This window comes from Crassostrea angulata, chromosome 8, assembly GCF_025612915.1.
Source record: "Crassostrea angulata isolate pt1a10 chromosome 8, ASM2561291v2, whole genome shotgun sequence".
Lineage (NCBI taxonomy): Eukaryota > Metazoa > Mollusca > Bivalvia > Ostreida > Ostreidae > Magallana > Magallana angulata.
In genome coordinates this window covers 53,183,396-53,201,843 of record NC_069118.1, presented here as the reverse complement: position 1 = coordinate 53,201,843, position 18,448 = coordinate 53,183,396, and the positions used below count along the sequence as shown (strand labels likewise).

Sequence of the window (18,448 nt, the reverse complement as noted above, 5' to 3'; positions counted from 1 at the left end):
ACTTAAATAATATTTTAGTGAATGTTTACATTGCACCTTATTGTATTCATCCGCCATTTCTTGATTAAGCAAATTTATACTAATGCAATGAGTTGTCAATAACCAGGGAGGCAAAGTTGGTTTTTTTATACACAATTTAGTTGAACAAAAGGAATACAAATCTTGTAATATGTTTAATACTTCAAGGAACTTATTTTGTATGCGCATTAAAAAGGCGGTGCAGTGCATGAATTTTTGGACGATTGCCAATCCAGACGATCGCTAGAAGGCTGCCGAGCATTAGCTCGACGCCTTAAAAAACAATTCTTGTAAGCTAACAGCACAAAAACCTTGGCTTCAATTAATATCTCGCAAGAATACTTACGGCAGTAATTTAGCTATTCCTGTGTTGTCTTTAAATACCTTTTACTTCTAAAAATAATGAAGTAAAATTTCATTTTATATATGAAATACTTATTAAAATTAATAACATAGCACAGGATAAAAGGTCTTTTAAAACTTCACTACCTTAGGTAACAAACAAATGTTTGCCGTCTTATAGCTTGAGCTGCACCGAAAAGTACTCTTTGATTGATGCAAATAAATATTGCCAACTCATGGTTGTTATTTCATTCATTTCAACAGTTTTAGACTTAAGGTATACGTTTACTCAGAATGAAAAAAAATTCCACTGATGATAATGAAAAACCATCTATTGTGTGTTAAAGACCTATCTTGGGAGTGCTATTTTTTACTTTCAAAAAAGTAGGTCAATGACCTACTTTTTGAGATAATGGTCATTGAATATTTTTTGGAAATTTAAGAAAAGTCCCTAAAAATTTTACACTATGATTGAAATTTTCTTAATTGTGAAAATAATACAAATTGCTAAACTCTTTTAAAAATGAAATGCAGTTAATGAATGGCAGTGACACTCAACAGACACAAAGCAATAACTTTTCATTCACAATTTTTTTGAATATTCCAGTCCGAATTTCCTCTATCAGTTTTCAAATTCCTACCCTCTTTTTATTTAATTTTACAAAAAACTGAATGATGATAATACTAAAACATTAATAGCATTAAACTAGGTATATTGACGTTACTCTGCAGGCATAAAAGTTATATGAGGTCAATGATCAAAATTTTGAGATATGGTGTCTTTTATCGTTTTTAGGCATTTTTCAATATTGTTGTATTGTGTGCCATTCGAATATCTTAACGAAAAAGTGAGATAAAACCAACAGAAAATATGCAAAATTATGTTAATTAACAAGTACAATCTTAACTTTGAATATTACTGTACTACCAAAAATATTTCAGTGAAAAACAAAATCTGAAAATTTTAGTCCGAATTTCCTCTGTTTTGCTAAAAGTCCAACTTTGCTTGAGCCTAATTCCATAATATAGTAAAAATATTGAATGGCCTGTCAATAATAATTCATTTCATCAATACTTTTAGTGGTTAGAACAAATTTTACTCATGAAATTGAACTTTATAACAATCCGAATTTGAGAACTCAAACCCTGAGTAAACAACGTCCTTAAATTGCATTTTATAGAAATAAAAATTTATGAAAAATCAGAGCACATTTTTTAAAGATGCAACGAAGAATGAAAGAGGTTCTTTGAGAAAAACATACATGTAGTTTTCTTTTAAAGCATACTTTTAACCATTTCATGTCTTTCATCTAATTGAAGAGATCAAGTATCGCACGCGTATCACAAACCAAAACATTACAGAGTTAAAAATACATGAATTTTTACATATAAGTAACATGGCTGATACATAGACATGCAATTGATGATTTGAATTAATCATATTCTACACGGAACAAACTACTAAGTGATGGTAAGACATCTTGTAGACAACCAAACAATCAATATACATGTAGGTATACTGCAAAATGTTTGTCTATAGTATTGATATCACCAGGTTCAGACAATGATGTACCTGGATGTACATAAGTACACAGCTATAGAGTACACAGTACACTGCTATGGAGTAGGAATGAGACTAAGTACATGTATTAATACTATGGCATGCATCACAACACCAACACACATCACTGTGGTCTATTGCAACTGTCAGTCACCCTTCCCCAAAGGGGAGCAACTTGTTGTCTATTGTTGCCATGGTGACAGTAACCATGACAACATTTTGTCACATGACCTTGGTTCCATGACACTCAAACTGTTTTTGAAAGATGAGTATGGAGTTCTATTTAGACAAGTTCCTTATTGCAGTTCACATGTTGGAGTTGTCTTGATGCCGCATGTCCAGGCTTTGATTGGATTGACAATCTGAGGAGCTCTGATTCATGTAGTCCTTAGAGCCAGGGTATTCAGGGGGCATCATGGGTCCTGAGCCTGGCATATGCATGCCGTGGTGCATGTTATACCTTTGGTGACCAGGCATGGACAGTTGGGACATGTAGTTGGGGTCCATTCCTGGCATCAGGTAGGGTTGGGGTATAGGGAAGGGGTAAGGTGCAAAAGGGAATCCCATCATTGGCATAGAGGGCATTCCTGACATAGAGGGCATGGACATGTTACTACTTGTTGGAGCTAGAGAGGAGGAAACAGAAGATGTCCCTGCATCTTGTGTACTGGTGATAGGACTAGAGTAGGGCATGGAGCCCATCCCAGACATGGGGGGATAGCCCCCACCCTGAGGGTACATCAGCTGGTTCTGAAATAGGAATGGGACATGAGACGGACCCATTCCTCCAGGTATTGGATATGGCGGCAGGTTAGAATTGTTTCCCATATGAGATGGCATTGAAGAGACTCCCATGTGGTTTGACATATTTGAACCTCCTCCCATGTAATTTGAACCACTGTTCATGTGGTTGGAACTACCACCCATCTGGTTGGACATATTGGAACCGTAATCCAACTGGGACCTCATATTTCCATCCATTTGATTCGACATATCAGGACCACTCTCCATCTGGTGTAACATATTGGAATTTTCACCCATCTGCTGCGACATATTTGAATTTCCACTTGACTGATGCGACATATTTGAATTGCCACTCATCTCGTGCGATAAATTTGAATTGCCACTCATATGGTGTGACATATTTGAATTGTTATTCAACTGGCTGGACATACTTGAATTACTATCCATATGATTCAACATACTTGAACTTCCACCCATCGGATTTGAGTCACTACTTATCTGGTTTGATGTATTAGAACTGTAATTAATCAAATTCGAAATATCGTCCATTTGTGATGTTGTAAAGGTATCAAGCTCTGTCTTTGAAGGATTTCTGTTGGGTGTACTTTTTCGGTAGAACAACTCCTCTTTGCTGACTGGGAGGTCAGGTTGGGAGTCCATGCTTTCCAAATTGTCACTGACTTTGTCTATCTGTTCATCCGTCGCATAATCACTGCCCACTTTTGCATTTCCAGTTTGTCTGATGTCACCAAACATGTCCGACTTTCCAAACTGCGATGCCAGGGAAGCACTAGAGTCTGTTCGAGATATCGCAGGTTTGATTGGATTGTCCTGGCTGGAGTTGGAACTCGATATTGCGGGCTTGATCGGAGCATCCTGCCCATAGAGAGACGCAAGAATATCACTGGCGTCCTGGTCCTTGGATGAGGAGGAACTGGACTGAGATTCGCCCTGAGAATCAGAGGCTTCTTCTGAGGAGGCAAGTAAATCCGCAGTCGTCAGGGCTGAAATATTACCAAAACCCGAATGAAAACAAAATAATGTACTGTAGTTTCATCAATATTTATTGAGTACTAATTTTTAAAGACTTTGTTTGTGAGTTGAAACTAAAAATGAAATTTTTATTGAAAACACAAAATCTCATACCATTTTGAATTGGTAGGAGAAAAAACTACAGATAAACATATCCTGTGACTTTAAACTGTACTTCTTACTTGTCCTGAATGATGAGTGATGACAGTGCTATATGACTAACCTGATGATGTGGATGAGTTGGTTGCTGAGGTAACAGGAGAGGAGCTTGAAGCAACAGCTGTGGTCGACCCAGACAGAGGAAACTTGGCTCGCACTGCAAAGATCTTGCCTGAGTTTGTTCGGATGTAGACTCCTTTGGGAGTTTTGATGATGAAGATCTGCTGTCCAGCGGGAATCTTGTTTGTGCTGGTTCCTGCTGTGGACTGTGTACTGGTGGCTGTACCAGGTAACATGATATCTGAAAAAATAATCCAACAGATATTCAGAGTCCTGAACATGCTTGGATATAAAGTGGGGGTTACACCACCCCTGGAAAATTCAAATTTATCAAATTCATGTTGTTGAATTACAGGTTACCAAAAATAAGCATTGAAACCACCCCATCCCCACAATCAAAGTTTTCTATGGCCTTTGCCAATGTCCTCAGGGCCAGTATGTAGGTCTATAATACATAGAGTATGCATGCAGGCTTGCAAGGCTAGGTATCCATTAACAGTCTGAATTGTACACTTCCATAATCTAAAATTATTGTTATTTTAATAAATTAATCATTAAATACATGTACCTGTAGTAGTGAGAACTTTATGAACGGACACCCCGGGTTTGTTTTTGCTAATGATTGGCAGATTTCGGTTCTCTCCCCTGCCAACACCCTTGGGCTGCATGGGTACTGGGGTGGTGATCATTGGCTTCACACTGGCCACAGGGCGAGAGGTGTAGGTAGTGGACGGCCTGCAACAAACAAAGCGATAAACAGAGATGTTTGAGACAGAAAACAGAATTTTGTGACATTTTAAATTGATTTCTATTTTGAAAGTTAAAGATAACAAATAGGATAATCACTAGAATCATAGAGATCTCTGCTGAGACGTACCAAATTGGCTGTGAGGGTGGAGACACAATCTTAATCTGTCGAGCGTTTCCTTCCTGTCCCTTGGGGTAGAAAGCTGCGTATGAGGGTCTTGAGTACGAGACATTCAGCCGTTTCTCCATCACGTAACTCTGCTGAGCAAGTCTTTTCTCCTTCTTTGTCAATCTTAGTTCTTTCTTATCTATCAGCAAGGACTCATGTTCAAAGGGTTTCTACAATTTATTCATGTAATTAAAAAAACAAATTAATACATGTGTATCTTTATTTGATGCCAATTTATCTTGATCAAGAAAGATCAACATTGACAAGATGGTGACACAGTTAACATGAATAGAAAATAATCCTTACCGTCGTAAGCCAATGTCCCTCAGTTTGCAGAAGTTTGTTCATGATGGGGTCTTCATAATCTTCCTGACTAAAGTCAGCATACTCAGGTTCTTTGTCCTAAGAAAAAGAATTTAACTCTGATGAGCAACATACGGAAGCTTTATATCCATAACAATTCATAGCAATCATAAGATACATGTACATCCATAAATCAAGAATCATATAATATTGATATTTACTATTTTGATTTAAATTGGAAATAGCTATAAACCTTATGTTGTAAATAAATCTGACAATTTAACTCTATAAATAACCTAACAGACCTCTTGAATTCTATATATAACCTTAAGTTAGTGACCTCTTGATTTCTATATATAACCTTAGTGACCTCTTTAATTTTATAAATAACCTTTAGTTAGTGACCTCTTTAATTCTATAAATAACCTTCCTGATGTCTTTAATTCTAATTTTTTTAATGTAACCCTGTATTGTCATTTCTTAAAGTAAAAGCAACTTTTTTTTCCTAAATCCATTACATAAATAAACCCTGATGCTCTGCACTAGCTATAAATAGTGTCTACTGACCTCATAATGAAGTAGACTGTCCACCTGTCTCTTCGTCAGGTGATTTTGTTTCTGCATCTCGTCAATGACACGATCTAGATAAAGAGATATTAAAAACAGCTTATTAATACAATTACTGTAAATAGGTCATAAAAATATCTACCAATGGAAAAATAAATGTATCATCCTCTTTTAAGGTGCTATGGGACATCTGTCAATATTGATGTGGATAAAAGTGCATTATAACTGAAATACTTTCAGTTTAGAATTTTCAAATTTTACAATATTTAACCCAAAAATAGCTTTTAAAAATATTTGGCGAGGTAAAGTTTGTAAAACTCGCGGCGGGATTCTAATTCATAATTAGATTTATAGTAAACCCCCTGACCCACTGCGCTACACTGTTAGGTGACAATAATGGGAAAGAAATTACTTATATAACCATACTTTATTTTATTGTTTATTTCGATAAACAATCCTTCACAACATGGAAGTGTCCCATACAACTTTAAAAATTACAAAATATAAGAGTTTAAACTTAACCAAAGTTACAAGACTTAGTCCCCTCCCACTGCCTATTTTTTACACTGATTTCGTAAAGAGAAAAAGGTTTCTATATAAGGACCCTAGATTTAATAACCCCCATCTCTGCCTCCATGATTTGAACCACTCACTTGACATTCCCTGCTTGGACACCTGGCGATCGTAAATCTTCTTCTCCATGCTGTTGTCGGTCACCAAGCGGTAGATGTAACTTGGCTTGACCTGTCCAAACCGGAAAACCCGACAAATGGCCTGACAGTCGTGGCAGGGATTCCACGAGGCATCAAGGACGACAACACGGTTGGCTCCTACCAGGTTGATCCCTAGTGACCCAGCTCTGTCAGAGAGAAAATACATTATATTCCAGGAATTTGAATTGCCTCCATTATCATGCTGGAATAAATAACAAAGTGTGGATAAAACTTCTTTTATAAATAGTAGTAATATTATTAATATTCATTGTGGCTCAATTTTTAGCAGATTTCATGTGCACCTATTTTTTTTTTTATTTCTTACATTCTGCAGATATACAATGCATAATTATGATGCTTTAAATATAATAAATCAGAAGTGCAAATTTTATTTTAGAGAGAGATTAAAATTTTATTAGATATTCTTTCCTAGATATCCCAAGAATCATGGTAAAAAATATATTATCAACTTATCAGGTAAAAAGAAAATGTAATAAATCAAAATTGTTAGTCCCTGGTTCTTTATTATACCTGGTTTAATAAAACCTTGAACTGTGACTGGTATTACCTGGTAGAGAGAAGGAAGAGCCATGATTTGGTATTTTCGGGTGAGTTGAACTGATTGATCAGTTTTTCCCGTTCCTGTGCTGATGTACTCCCATCCAGTCCTACGATATAACCAAAGCAAGCAGGACATAAGTATAATGGTCCCTGAACAAGATATATGTAAGTCAATGCTCACTAGTAATACCCCTGCTCTGATGTGCTTATCAAAATAAGCAAAGTCAACATTTAACAGGAAGTTGAAGTTGGTTTCGTACAAAAAAAGATCCCATCATATTAACTAAAAAAAGAGTGTGCTAAAATTTCAGGCATCTGCAATGATTAGTTCCTGAGAAAAAACGTGACAGAAATTTGTTATGGACAGACAGGAACACAACAGTAAAACAGTATACCCCCCTCTCCTTCGAAGCAGGGGTTGAAAAATAATCATTATTTTAGGAAGTGTCCCATGCGACTTGAAACAAGAGGCCCATGGGGCCACATCGCTTACCTGAGCAACAATGGGCGTTCAAAAGATATTGTGCCATATGGTCCCTCGGTAGAATAACAAAAATAAATATTGTCAAGTATTCGAATTTTACACTTATTTTTGCATACACGTAATCTTTGACATTGTACCTTCATGAAATACTATTTTTACCAGAATAAGAAAATCCTTCGCAAGATATAAAACTAAACATTTGGTAGGGGTATACTGGTAAGTTGTTAACTTCCTATTCCCTATATTTTTGGTCTACCCCCCCCCCCCACACACACACACTTTGTAAAGCGATCAAAATATATGAGAGCATATAGGTACATTTTTTTCATCAACTATACATACTAGTTATTGTATTTTTAAAAAAATATAATTGTTATTGTATTTTATTTTTAAAATCCTACATGTATAGATGTGAAGAAGAAAATTGTACCTCAATGTGCTCAATTCCTCAAATTAAAAACATTCATAAATTTAATTTGTCTTCTCCATTGTAATTAAATGATTGTTATTTACCTTGCGTACAAACCAGGATAATTTTCCGCTGTGATATTTTCTTAGGAATAGCGATAATTACTTTATCCCCGCAACAGAAATGTGTCAGAACTATGGAAACTGTTTTAAATATGTCGTTTTTATTTACTCGTGTCTGAAAAATTATCAAAATTGATGTAGATTTCACATTATTTATTGTATAAAGAGGGGGCCCCAGAGAGTAGGTATACACAGAATATCATTCTTTTATTTTGTTTGTACAAGTATTTAACATACTCTAATTCATATAGAATTTCTAACGTTCAACCAAAATTTCAGCGTCAATCGTAGAATTATAAGCAAGATACAGAGCTCACAGTTTGCCTAGGTTTGAGTCATATTTTGTTCACATGAGTTTATTACATTCAGCTTAAGATTTTTAACTTGGTATTTCCTATTCAGCATTTAAAATGGAAAAAAAAAGAATGGCCTAAGATTTTAAATTCTGTTATTCACTCAAGACAAGTTCACTGGTATTTGAGGCTCAAAATGAGTTTATACAAATGTACACAAACACAGTCAAAGATCACATGTACAGTAGGAGTAATAATGACGAAAGAAGGTTAAGTTTACAATACAATAAGTTGTTAAAGTTGGTTTCTGGAAGAACAGACTTTGAAAATTTTCTTAATAAATATTGACAATTGTTTTACTTTTTTAATCTTTTGTTTTTAAGATCTGTGTACAAACATAGAATTGTGAGCAAATCTCTGTATCTTGCTTATAATTCGAAGCTTAACACTCAAATATGGTTAGTAAATAGAATTCGTAAACAATTAAACACAAGAAACATGCACTATAACAAATGAAGAACACAATTTATTTTTTCGAAATGAATCATATATATACATGTATATACCTACATATTTCCATTAGCGATATCAAACTCTATTTAAACTGAATAAACTAGAGAAAATGCCGAACATCTCAACAAAACCTATTGCATTAATCTACCATTACGCAAAAGATAATGCCGAATTACCGATAGAATGAATTGTATTTCAGTACTCTTTTGATACATCAGATTTTGCTTAATTTGCGCAGGTAAACAGTTAACTGTTTAATTTACCGAAGTCTCTGTTTGATTTGATACGTAAAAATCACGAAATACAGACGATAGTTCACAGGTTACAAAGCATAAATAATGAAAACGAAACGAAAATCAGAACAAGCTAACACCAACGTCATGTGTAAACTGTCAACGCATTGAAATATTTAGCCTCAATTTACTTCACAAAATCGGCACCAATATATTTTGCATGTTTCAAAAATGTCCCTTCATACGCGAACTGTTGCATAACAAGCAAATTCATCATAGTCAGATCGACCCTTTTTCGTATAATGTCATGGCTGCTTTAAACAAAGAACCTCGTTTTAGAAGTATGAGTACGAGTCTTGGTAAAATGGGTATGCAAACCCGGGCCGTGGCAAAATAAAAGCCGGGCAGATCGGCAATCGTCAATTCCAAATATGCACTATTTTGCAGCAATATTTACATCGAATACAAATATACTGGTTTATCAAATATCCTGAAATTTTAATGAGATTGGCAGATTAATAACTGCCAATCTTTTGTTTTGCCCAGGCCAAGTCTTGCCTACCCATTTTACCGGATGCCGAACTCGAAGCTGAAACACGCCTTTCCTTTATTATTATTTTCGTAATAACTCAGATTTGAAACAGAATTAGCACTTAATTTTTGCAATTTATATTTTCCTTCCCATAAGGATAATTTATGCTCAACTACGTTGAATTGGAGTCCGTAGTTCGTGAGAAGAAGATTTTTAGAAATGCACCCCCCTTTTTCTACAGTTTCAAGGTTTTCTCCGCTTTGAATACAGATCGGACTTTTATTTCTGCAATTTAAATTTGCCCTTCCATAAGGATGCTTTGTGCCAAATTTGGTTGAAATTGGATAAGCGGTTTTATAGAAGAAGTTCAAAATGTAAAAAGTTTACAGACGGACGGACGGACAGACAGACGGACAGACGGACGACGGACAAAAGGTGATCAGAAAAGCTCACTTGAGCTTTCAGCTCAGGTGAGCTAAAAATTACAAAATATAAGAGTTAACTTAACCAAAGCTACAAAACTTAGACCCCTCCCACTGCCTATTTTTACACTGATTTCGTAAAGAGAATAACCCCCATCTCTGCCTTTAAGATTTGAACCACTCACTTGACATTCCCTGCTTGGACACCTGGCGATCGTAAATCTTCTTCTCCATGCTGTTGTCGGTCACCAAGCGTTAGATGTAACTTGGCTTGACCTGTCCGAACCGGAAAACCCGACAAATGGCCTGACAGTCGTTGAAGGGATTCCACGAGGCATCAAGGACGACAACACGGTTGGCTCCTGCCAAGTTGATCCCTAGTGACCCAGCTCTGTCAGAGAGAAAATACATTATATTCCAGGAATTTGAATTGCCTCCATTATCATGCTGGAATAGATAACAAAGATGTGGATAAAAGTTCTTTTATAAATAGTAGAAATATTATTAATATTCATTGTTTCTCAATTTTTAGCAGATTTCATGTGTACTTATTTTTCTAATTTAAACTGAACTTTATTTATTTTACAACGATTGATAAGCCAGTTCTACAACTTATATTAATATCTCTCGTTAACACGGATGTTAGCGCGAGGGGGTCATTGGTGTGGGAAGAAGCCGGAGTACCCGGAGAGAACCCACGTGTCCAAGCGGGCGACCACCATACTCTATCACATACCACCACTGTCGATCACGGGGATCGAACTCGGGTCGCAGCGGTGACAAGCGAGTGCATTGTCCACTACGCTACTTGGACACTAATTTCACACATTCTGCAGATATACAATGCATAATTATGATGCTTTAATTAATATAATTATGAAGAAGTGCAAATTTTATGAGAGAGAGAGAGAGAGAGAGAGAGAGATATTAACATTTTATTAGATATTCTTTCCTAGACATCTCAAGAATCATGGTAAAAATATATTATCAACTTATCAGGTAAAAAGAAAATGCAATGAATCAAAATTGTTTGTCTGGTTTGCTACAAAAATAGATCCCATCATATTTACTAAAAAGAGTGTGCTAAAATTTGAAGTATCTGCGATGACTAGTTGCTGAGAAAAACGCGACAGAAATTGATATGGACAGACAGGCACACAAGGGTAAAACAGTATACCCCCTCTCCTTCGAAACCGGGGTTGAAAAATAATCATTATTTTAGTGAAAGTGAATTTAATCCCCATTGCAAAAAAATTCATTCTGGAATTCCCTACTTCACAAGATTCCAAAAGCTGCTGAGATTCTCTAGAGTCAATCTTATTAAAATCAGACAGATTAATCTTCTCCTTTTCGATATGCTATGCAAGATCTGACAATCTGTAATGGGACACGACAAATGCAGATCTACATATGAAGTCAGAGGTTTCCTCCAACCTCACTGGTAAAATCACACACACCATATTTTAAGGGTAAATACACCAAATTAAAGACCTTTATTCTTGCAATTGGTTCGGATAACATAATCTGTGTATGAAGGAATATGGACTGAATTTCCTACAGTTCATAGAAATCCCAGAAATCTGTTCAGGGTTCCTAAAAAAACCAACCTATAAAGAAGTACTTGTAACGTTGCACTTACCGAAGTAGTTCTGATTTTTGCACCAGTTCTCATCATGTCTGGACGTGGGACTTTCCGCTTGGACAGAAACTCCTCAAGGAGATCCAAAAAGTAAACAAGCTCTGGCTTTAAGATTAAATTTATTTATGAGTAACTATACTGCATTTATCAGTAAACTCTTTTCCTACCCTTCACTTAGATATAAGACTTTTTAAGCACATACTTCAAATTTGAAAGCTTGGCAATTTCAGTTAGCCTCTTAAGCTTTTAATGTGTCTGCAGAAAATTTGGTAAACCTACCTGGAGACAAGAATTTTATCGCCAATGGCCAGAGATTCCTCCAAGACTTTGAATAAGATGGCCATCTTTCCTCCACTATCCAGGAGTCCACAGGTGTATTCTTTAATTAGGTCACTGACCTAAAGAGAAGAAAAATGGTGTCATCACATTCAATCGAGTTACAAAATCCAATTTCCCTGTAGTTAGGTTTATGAGGCACTATACGACTTTAAATTGATGGTGAGATTTATGCATGAGACAGCTGATTGCTGAATAAAGGAAAAATTGAACCTGTATTCAAGGGTCACCTTGTCAGAGCACTTCTGTGAATTTTCATATACCGGTACAAATGGACAACAATATGGTGCTTAAATTCCTAGCAAAAAACAATCATAGAATTCTATACATGTATTGATGGAATTAAATTACCCATCTATATCTAATTTTTAAGAAGAATGGACAGAGAGACAAAGCCCACATTTTTAAAAATGAAACAAAATTCACGGTAAAAAGGAAGTTACCTAATTACTCATACTGAGTAGAAAGGACGTAACAAATATTTGAATCAATGAAATAAGGAAGAAACAAATATTTGAATCAATGACATATCAGCGTATAATATCAGTTCGTGATCCGGTTTGAGGTAGCTGGGAAAGTCAAGTGTTCTTCGATAAATATAGTGAAGGATATTGTATTAATACACACCAGATTTGGTGTTTTAGTCTTCCAGAGACATTTACAACATATAAATATATTTTATCCGACCAATGTGACTTTTTTCTGGATTTATATATATATATATATATATATATATATATATATATATATATATATATATATATATATATATATATATATATATATATATATATATATATATATATATAAAATAATTATATTTTATATAATGTTCCTTGTATTAATATATTTTACAGGGCCATTTATTTTATCGATATCAGCAGAGACATGTTATATCAATCGATTTACCTCCGAAGATAAAAGTTGCTGAGCCACACAATTCTTGTTGTCTGTTTAATAAACTAACCAAGGTTTACATGTATATAACATGTTTATTCTTAAACAAATAATTCTGAAGGGCTATGCATATATAAAAGACATGTGATAATGACAGAGCTACACAAAAATGATATTCTGCTTATATGGTACTGAGTATAGAAATTCTAGATCTGCAAACAAGGAGTTAAATGGTATACACAAAACATACTAGTACCTATTGCGGATTCATAAGTTTTTAAGGGGGAGGGGGTGTTCTGATGTATAATTATCTTTGCCGCCAGCAGAATCTAAGACCTTTCTTCGTACAACTTTCCTATTTAATTTTTACAGGGAGGGGGTGTCTCGATCCTTGTACCCCCACCCCCCTTCCACATTCCCCGTCTAAATCCGCGCGTGAAAAGGTCTACTGTATTTATAAGATGTATTTAGTGTAAGATTAAGTGAGTCGAATATATATTGTCATATGGAACCAATTGTAACTACGGGGGTTAATATAAAAGTAATATGCCACAAATGCAATAATTTAAGCAATTTTTCTACGTAATGCAATAAAAGTTAGCAAGCCGGGACGTATGCAGGATTTACTCATTTAAATTGCTAATAGAAAGGGACATAACCCTGTCTATAAAACTATCAAAATATATTGTCAGAATTATTCTGTAAAATACATTTTTATACAAGTAGTGTGATGTTCTTAATTTTTTTTTAAATATTCTAATAATGGTGTAATTATGATTTTGTTACTGTATATATATATATATATATATATATATATATATATATATATATATATATATATAACTACGGTTCCCGGCTTAGCGCCGGAGTATGTAAAATCACTGTCTTGCAGGCTGTCGGTTAGAAAGGAACTTTTGCAAATATTTTCTATGATTTTTACGCGCTAATATGTTAGAGTGGACTAATCTAAGGGTGTTCTTAAGATTTCAAAAGGTTTTGAGAGCTGATAAAAAAGATATATGAATTTTAATTTTCACCATCCTCTAAGGAATATGAAGTAGTTTCAAAAATTTTTACTTTAGATGCCTGCAACTTTTTTTCACATTTGACCAACGTTAGCGGCCGTTAAGGGGGAAAACTGTAGCAGTCTTATTTACATCTACGCTGTTATAATGTAAATAATAAGTAAACATAAGTTAAGAAAACTCAAACATATGTATGCTTTAGTGTTTGAATAACAGATTAATGATTTAAAAAGATGGAATATTACATTGATATCATTGGAAAAGTTTCTCATACAGGGTATCGTCTTGTTTACTATATGACTGTTATATAGCTTGTTGTCGATCGTTTTTTAATTATTCATTTTTTTGCACATAAGGATAGCGCAAATGTGCAAATTGTTGTCGTTTCAAAGAAATCGTTGTCTCTTATATTTACTTCAAGTAACAAAACATGCCTTAAGTTTGATTTAAATAAACACAAAACGCCGTAAACAATGTATCGCGCAGTTAGTTTGAAAGAGTTATCCTTCGTTTTAACCCACATTATATATAAATCAAAGTACTGAGAGCATTGCCAGTCTTGCGAGTCATAATTTGATTATTTAAAAAGCTTAACTTCTTACCTTGTACATGTAATTGTGTCCTCCGGCAACAATGTATGTATGTAAAAATAAATATTTTTAATATATGTTACGCCCACAGTGATCTGATAGTTTTATTGTTTTTAATCAACAAATTTAATTTAAAAAGAGTTCATTAATAATATACTCGTTCATATTATTTCTATGATTTTCCTATTAATTTGAGGATCGACTTTTGTCAAAAAAATATAATAAGTTGTAGTAGTAAAAGAAGTTGTAGTAGTAGTAGCAGTAAAAGTATTAATTATCAAATAAAAGGTAAATCTTTTTAAATCAAGGTATTATTGTTTCAACATTTGTTATATAGTTATCATTAACATCGTTTTAATAACATTTTTTCATATATTATAATTGCATTAAATCATCAAATGAGCATTAAGTGTTTTATCCGCTCATTAGATTTGAGTTATATCACGAAGACGAGGTCAGAAAATAGTTCAATTTGTAAAATAGGAACACAGAATTACTGTTCATATAAAAAAAAATGGCAGGAGCTAACAGTAATTTATGGATGTAATGGGCTGAAACAAATGAAACCGTTTCTATATGAAGACATTGATTATAAAAATACATGTAATAAAAACATTTTACTAATAGACTTATGTAAGCACTTTAATCAATAAGAACTATTTCTTTTCAATAGATTCATTCGTCTATATAAGACTGCACATTTTAATAGCAAAAAATTCAGCACTTACCTTGATAACAAAATACATTGATGTCAAAAATTAAATATTAACTAAAGATTAAAATGCTATAAAATGAAAGCTATGAGAATGAAATATTCGTCTGCAAAAAACCCATTTAATTCATTCATCTATATACATTTAATCTGACCGGCTTTTTTATGGCAGGTAAAAATAATAACATAAAGAACATTAAGAACCAGGAAGCTGCATTCGTATCGAGAAAATAACTTTTTTTTTGCATTTCTATAAGTAAACATATTTTTTTTAATCATCAAAGAAGATTTTCGATATAATTAATTCCTTTTTTTTGGAGGGGGGGGGGTAGATTTCATAGATATAAAATTTATCAGTATGTTTATAAGCAATTGTAATTTCAAATGTAATTTGGAAGAATACATATAGAACTTTAGATTAAGAGTGAATTGAAATACAAATAAATGTACATTGATAAAACTGTTATCAAACAGTATTTTTTTTTAGACAGAAAGCATTTAAAAATAATGTATATGTCATTATCTCTAAATGAAATTTAAAGCTCGGGACATTAAAAAACATCTTGCTGCTTTGTAAGTAGTCACGCCTTAAATAGAAAATATCTTTTACGAGTATTATGACGCGAGGCAAACACGTCAACACAGTTTTATTTCTAGGGTATTTGATCCTGGCGAAAACTATGAATTTCCCAGAATTGATAAATACCAAATTTATATTTTATATATTTTATAGTTTTAATAACAACGAAGGACCAAAAACCTCATATACAGTTTATTTACAATAAAAAAATAACAAACTGTCAACCATCTAAAAAATCCTTAAAACGAAATACAATTTCAAAGCAGAGCGCCACGGAGGTAGTATCAGGTGCCTAGGAAGAGTTAACATCCTGTGCTGACCGGTCACACCCGCCGTGTGTTCTTTGTCTTAATCGGGAGAATAACGGAAAAGTCCGTAGACAACATGGTGAATAATTATGTTCAAGCAATTAGTACGAAAAACGTCAGTCAGCATGCGACCCAGATACTCGATATATTGAGTCGGCATGCTATAAATCTAAAAATAATAATTTGATATTCTTCATCTAATAAACAAAAATACACAATAAATAGATTATTAATCAATGAAACACCTCGGAAAATGTTGTGGTGATGTTTGGTGATTTACTTGGCAACCCAATCACACAGACTCCACCTTGGTAAATATTTAAGTGGACTCGGTAATTAACCAAGTAACCAAACTACCAAAATATTTTACCTTGGTTAATATTTAGGTGCAAACCGGTTAATTTTATATAACAGGGGAAAGATAGCCATTTAATTAAAGGCTATCACTATATTATTTATCAAACAGTCCTTGGTGTGGAATAATTTTACCAAGAACGTCGGTAATATAAATAGTGCCACTCGGTAAATCCAAATAAATAAATAATGTAAAACTTAATTACAAATCTATCTAGTGCCCGTCTAGATTGAGCCTCCGACATCTTCAACACTAGACTACACCGTTTTAGGCAATTTACATCTATTTATACGGACTACTCTACCCCTGCAAAGGCATTTACAGATTAATAAAGTTGCTGGTGAAGTATGTTCCCCTCCCAGACAGCACCCCACAGTTAATCTCGAGAAGTTTAAGGGAGGTTACAAATTAAAAAAAAAACATATCAATCAGTTCATAAATAAATATTGTAGCAATTCACTATTATCATGAACCATGTAAAATTATACAATTAAATGGTTAACAATACATTTAAGGAAGGGGTCTTCTCGTTGTCAAACATACTTCTTATAAAAAGAAATTCATGAAATTTTGACACAGTTAAACTAATCATATTACCAAATAACTTATCAGTTTAATCAAATTAAACCTTTTTTGTTTTCACAAAAAGGTCAGGTCAAGGTCACTACCTTTTTCCTCAACGTAAAGGATGATAAAAATAAGTGTTGCTCTTTGAAGTTCTGTAGACATTTGTTTAAGATCTGAAGATTCTATTCTTCAATGAAATGATAGAATATCAGAATGTCTATCAGCTTATACTACTAAATTGGAATAAATATTTAAACTAAAATTGATATTGGTTAGCCCGTATATCCTCTAATTTTCTTAAAATTTGATTATTTTTTTATGCTTCCAATAATAAAATATTTCTAATTTTATGTATAATGAAGACTTTATATAAATAAATAAATTGACAGAAAAGCTAATATATTGACCCTTTAATAAGAGAGAAAACTGATTTTAGTGATTTTTTCACAAAAATCAATGTATAGAACGGGAGCGTTAAAAGGTTTAGAAAAATGTAATTTGATAGGCAGATCATATTTCAAAAACATATTCTGAAACCCAAGTATCATATCATCAGTTCACATTAGTAAAAAAAAATTCAACATTAAGGGTGTTGTTTACTCAGGGTGTGAGTTCTCGAATTCGGATTGTTATAAAGCTCAATGTCATGAGTAAAATTTGTTCTAAACACAAAAAGTATCTGTGAAATGAATTATTATTGACATAACATTTGATATTTCTACTATATTATGAAATTATGCCAAAACGAAAATAGACTTTTAGTCAAACAGAGGAAATTCGGACTAAATTTTGCAGATTTTGTTTTCTGCTAAAACACTTTTGGAAGTACTCTAATATTAAAGTTAAGATTATATATTTTAGTCTATATAATTTTGCATATTTTCTGGTAGTTTTTCCTCATTTATTCATTATAATAACCGTATGGCATAAATTCAAAAATATTGAAATTTGCTTAAAAACGAGAAAAGACACCATATCTCAAAATGTTGATCATTGACCTCATATAAATTATATGCCAACAGAATAAGATCAATATAAGTAGTTTAATACTATAAATGTTTTTGTATTATCATCATTCAACTTTTTGTAAAATTGGACCAAAAATGGGTAGGAATTTGAAAAGTGATAGAGGAAATTCGGACTGGAATATTTATAAAAATTGTGAAGGAAAACCTAATTCTTTGTATGTATTTAGTGTTATTGCCATTCATGAATTGTATTTCATTTTCAAAAGTGTTGAGCAATTTGTATTATTTTCACAATTAAGAAAATCTTAATCATAGTGTAAAATTTTAAGTGATTTTCCTTTAATTTTCCAAAAATATACAATGGACATTAACTCAAAAAGTAGGTCATTGACCTACTTTTTTGAAAAAATGAAAAATAACACTACAATAAAAGGTCTATAACACACAATAGTTGGTTTTTTATTATCATCAGTGGAATTTTTTTTCA

At 33.4% G+C, this 18,448-nt stretch overlaps 1 protein-coding gene across 1 annotated transcript in view; it reads right to left on the bottom strand.

Moving 5' to 3' along the window:
• Nucleotides 1-1,528: 1,528 nt before the first annotated feature.
• Nucleotides 1,529-18,448, bottom strand: part of LOC128161100 (helicase ARIP4-like) — a 116,804-nt gene continuing 99,884 nt past the window's right edge. Inside the window, exons 3-12 of the mRNA XM_052824341.1 lie at nucleotides 11,903-12,021; nucleotides 10,261-10,375; nucleotides 6,984-7,126; nucleotides 6,356-6,561; nucleotides 5,703-5,776; nucleotides 5,139-5,234; nucleotides 4,794-5,002; nucleotides 4,485-4,651; nucleotides 3,921-4,157; nucleotides 1,529-3,669 (exon numbers count right to left, since the gene is read on the bottom strand). Coding sequence (XP_052680301.1) covers nucleotides 2,228-3,669; nucleotides 3,921-4,157; nucleotides 4,485-4,651; nucleotides 4,794-5,002; nucleotides 5,139-5,234; nucleotides 5,703-5,776; nucleotides 6,356-6,561; nucleotides 6,984-7,126; nucleotides 10,261-10,375; nucleotides 11,903-12,021 — 2,808 coding nt within the window. The 3' untranslated portion in view covers nucleotides 1,529-2,227. The remainder of the gene's footprint in view (nucleotides 3,670-3,920; nucleotides 4,158-4,484; nucleotides 4,652-4,793; nucleotides 5,003-5,138; nucleotides 5,235-5,702; nucleotides 5,777-6,355; nucleotides 6,562-6,983; nucleotides 7,127-10,260; nucleotides 10,376-11,902; nucleotides 12,022-18,448) is intronic.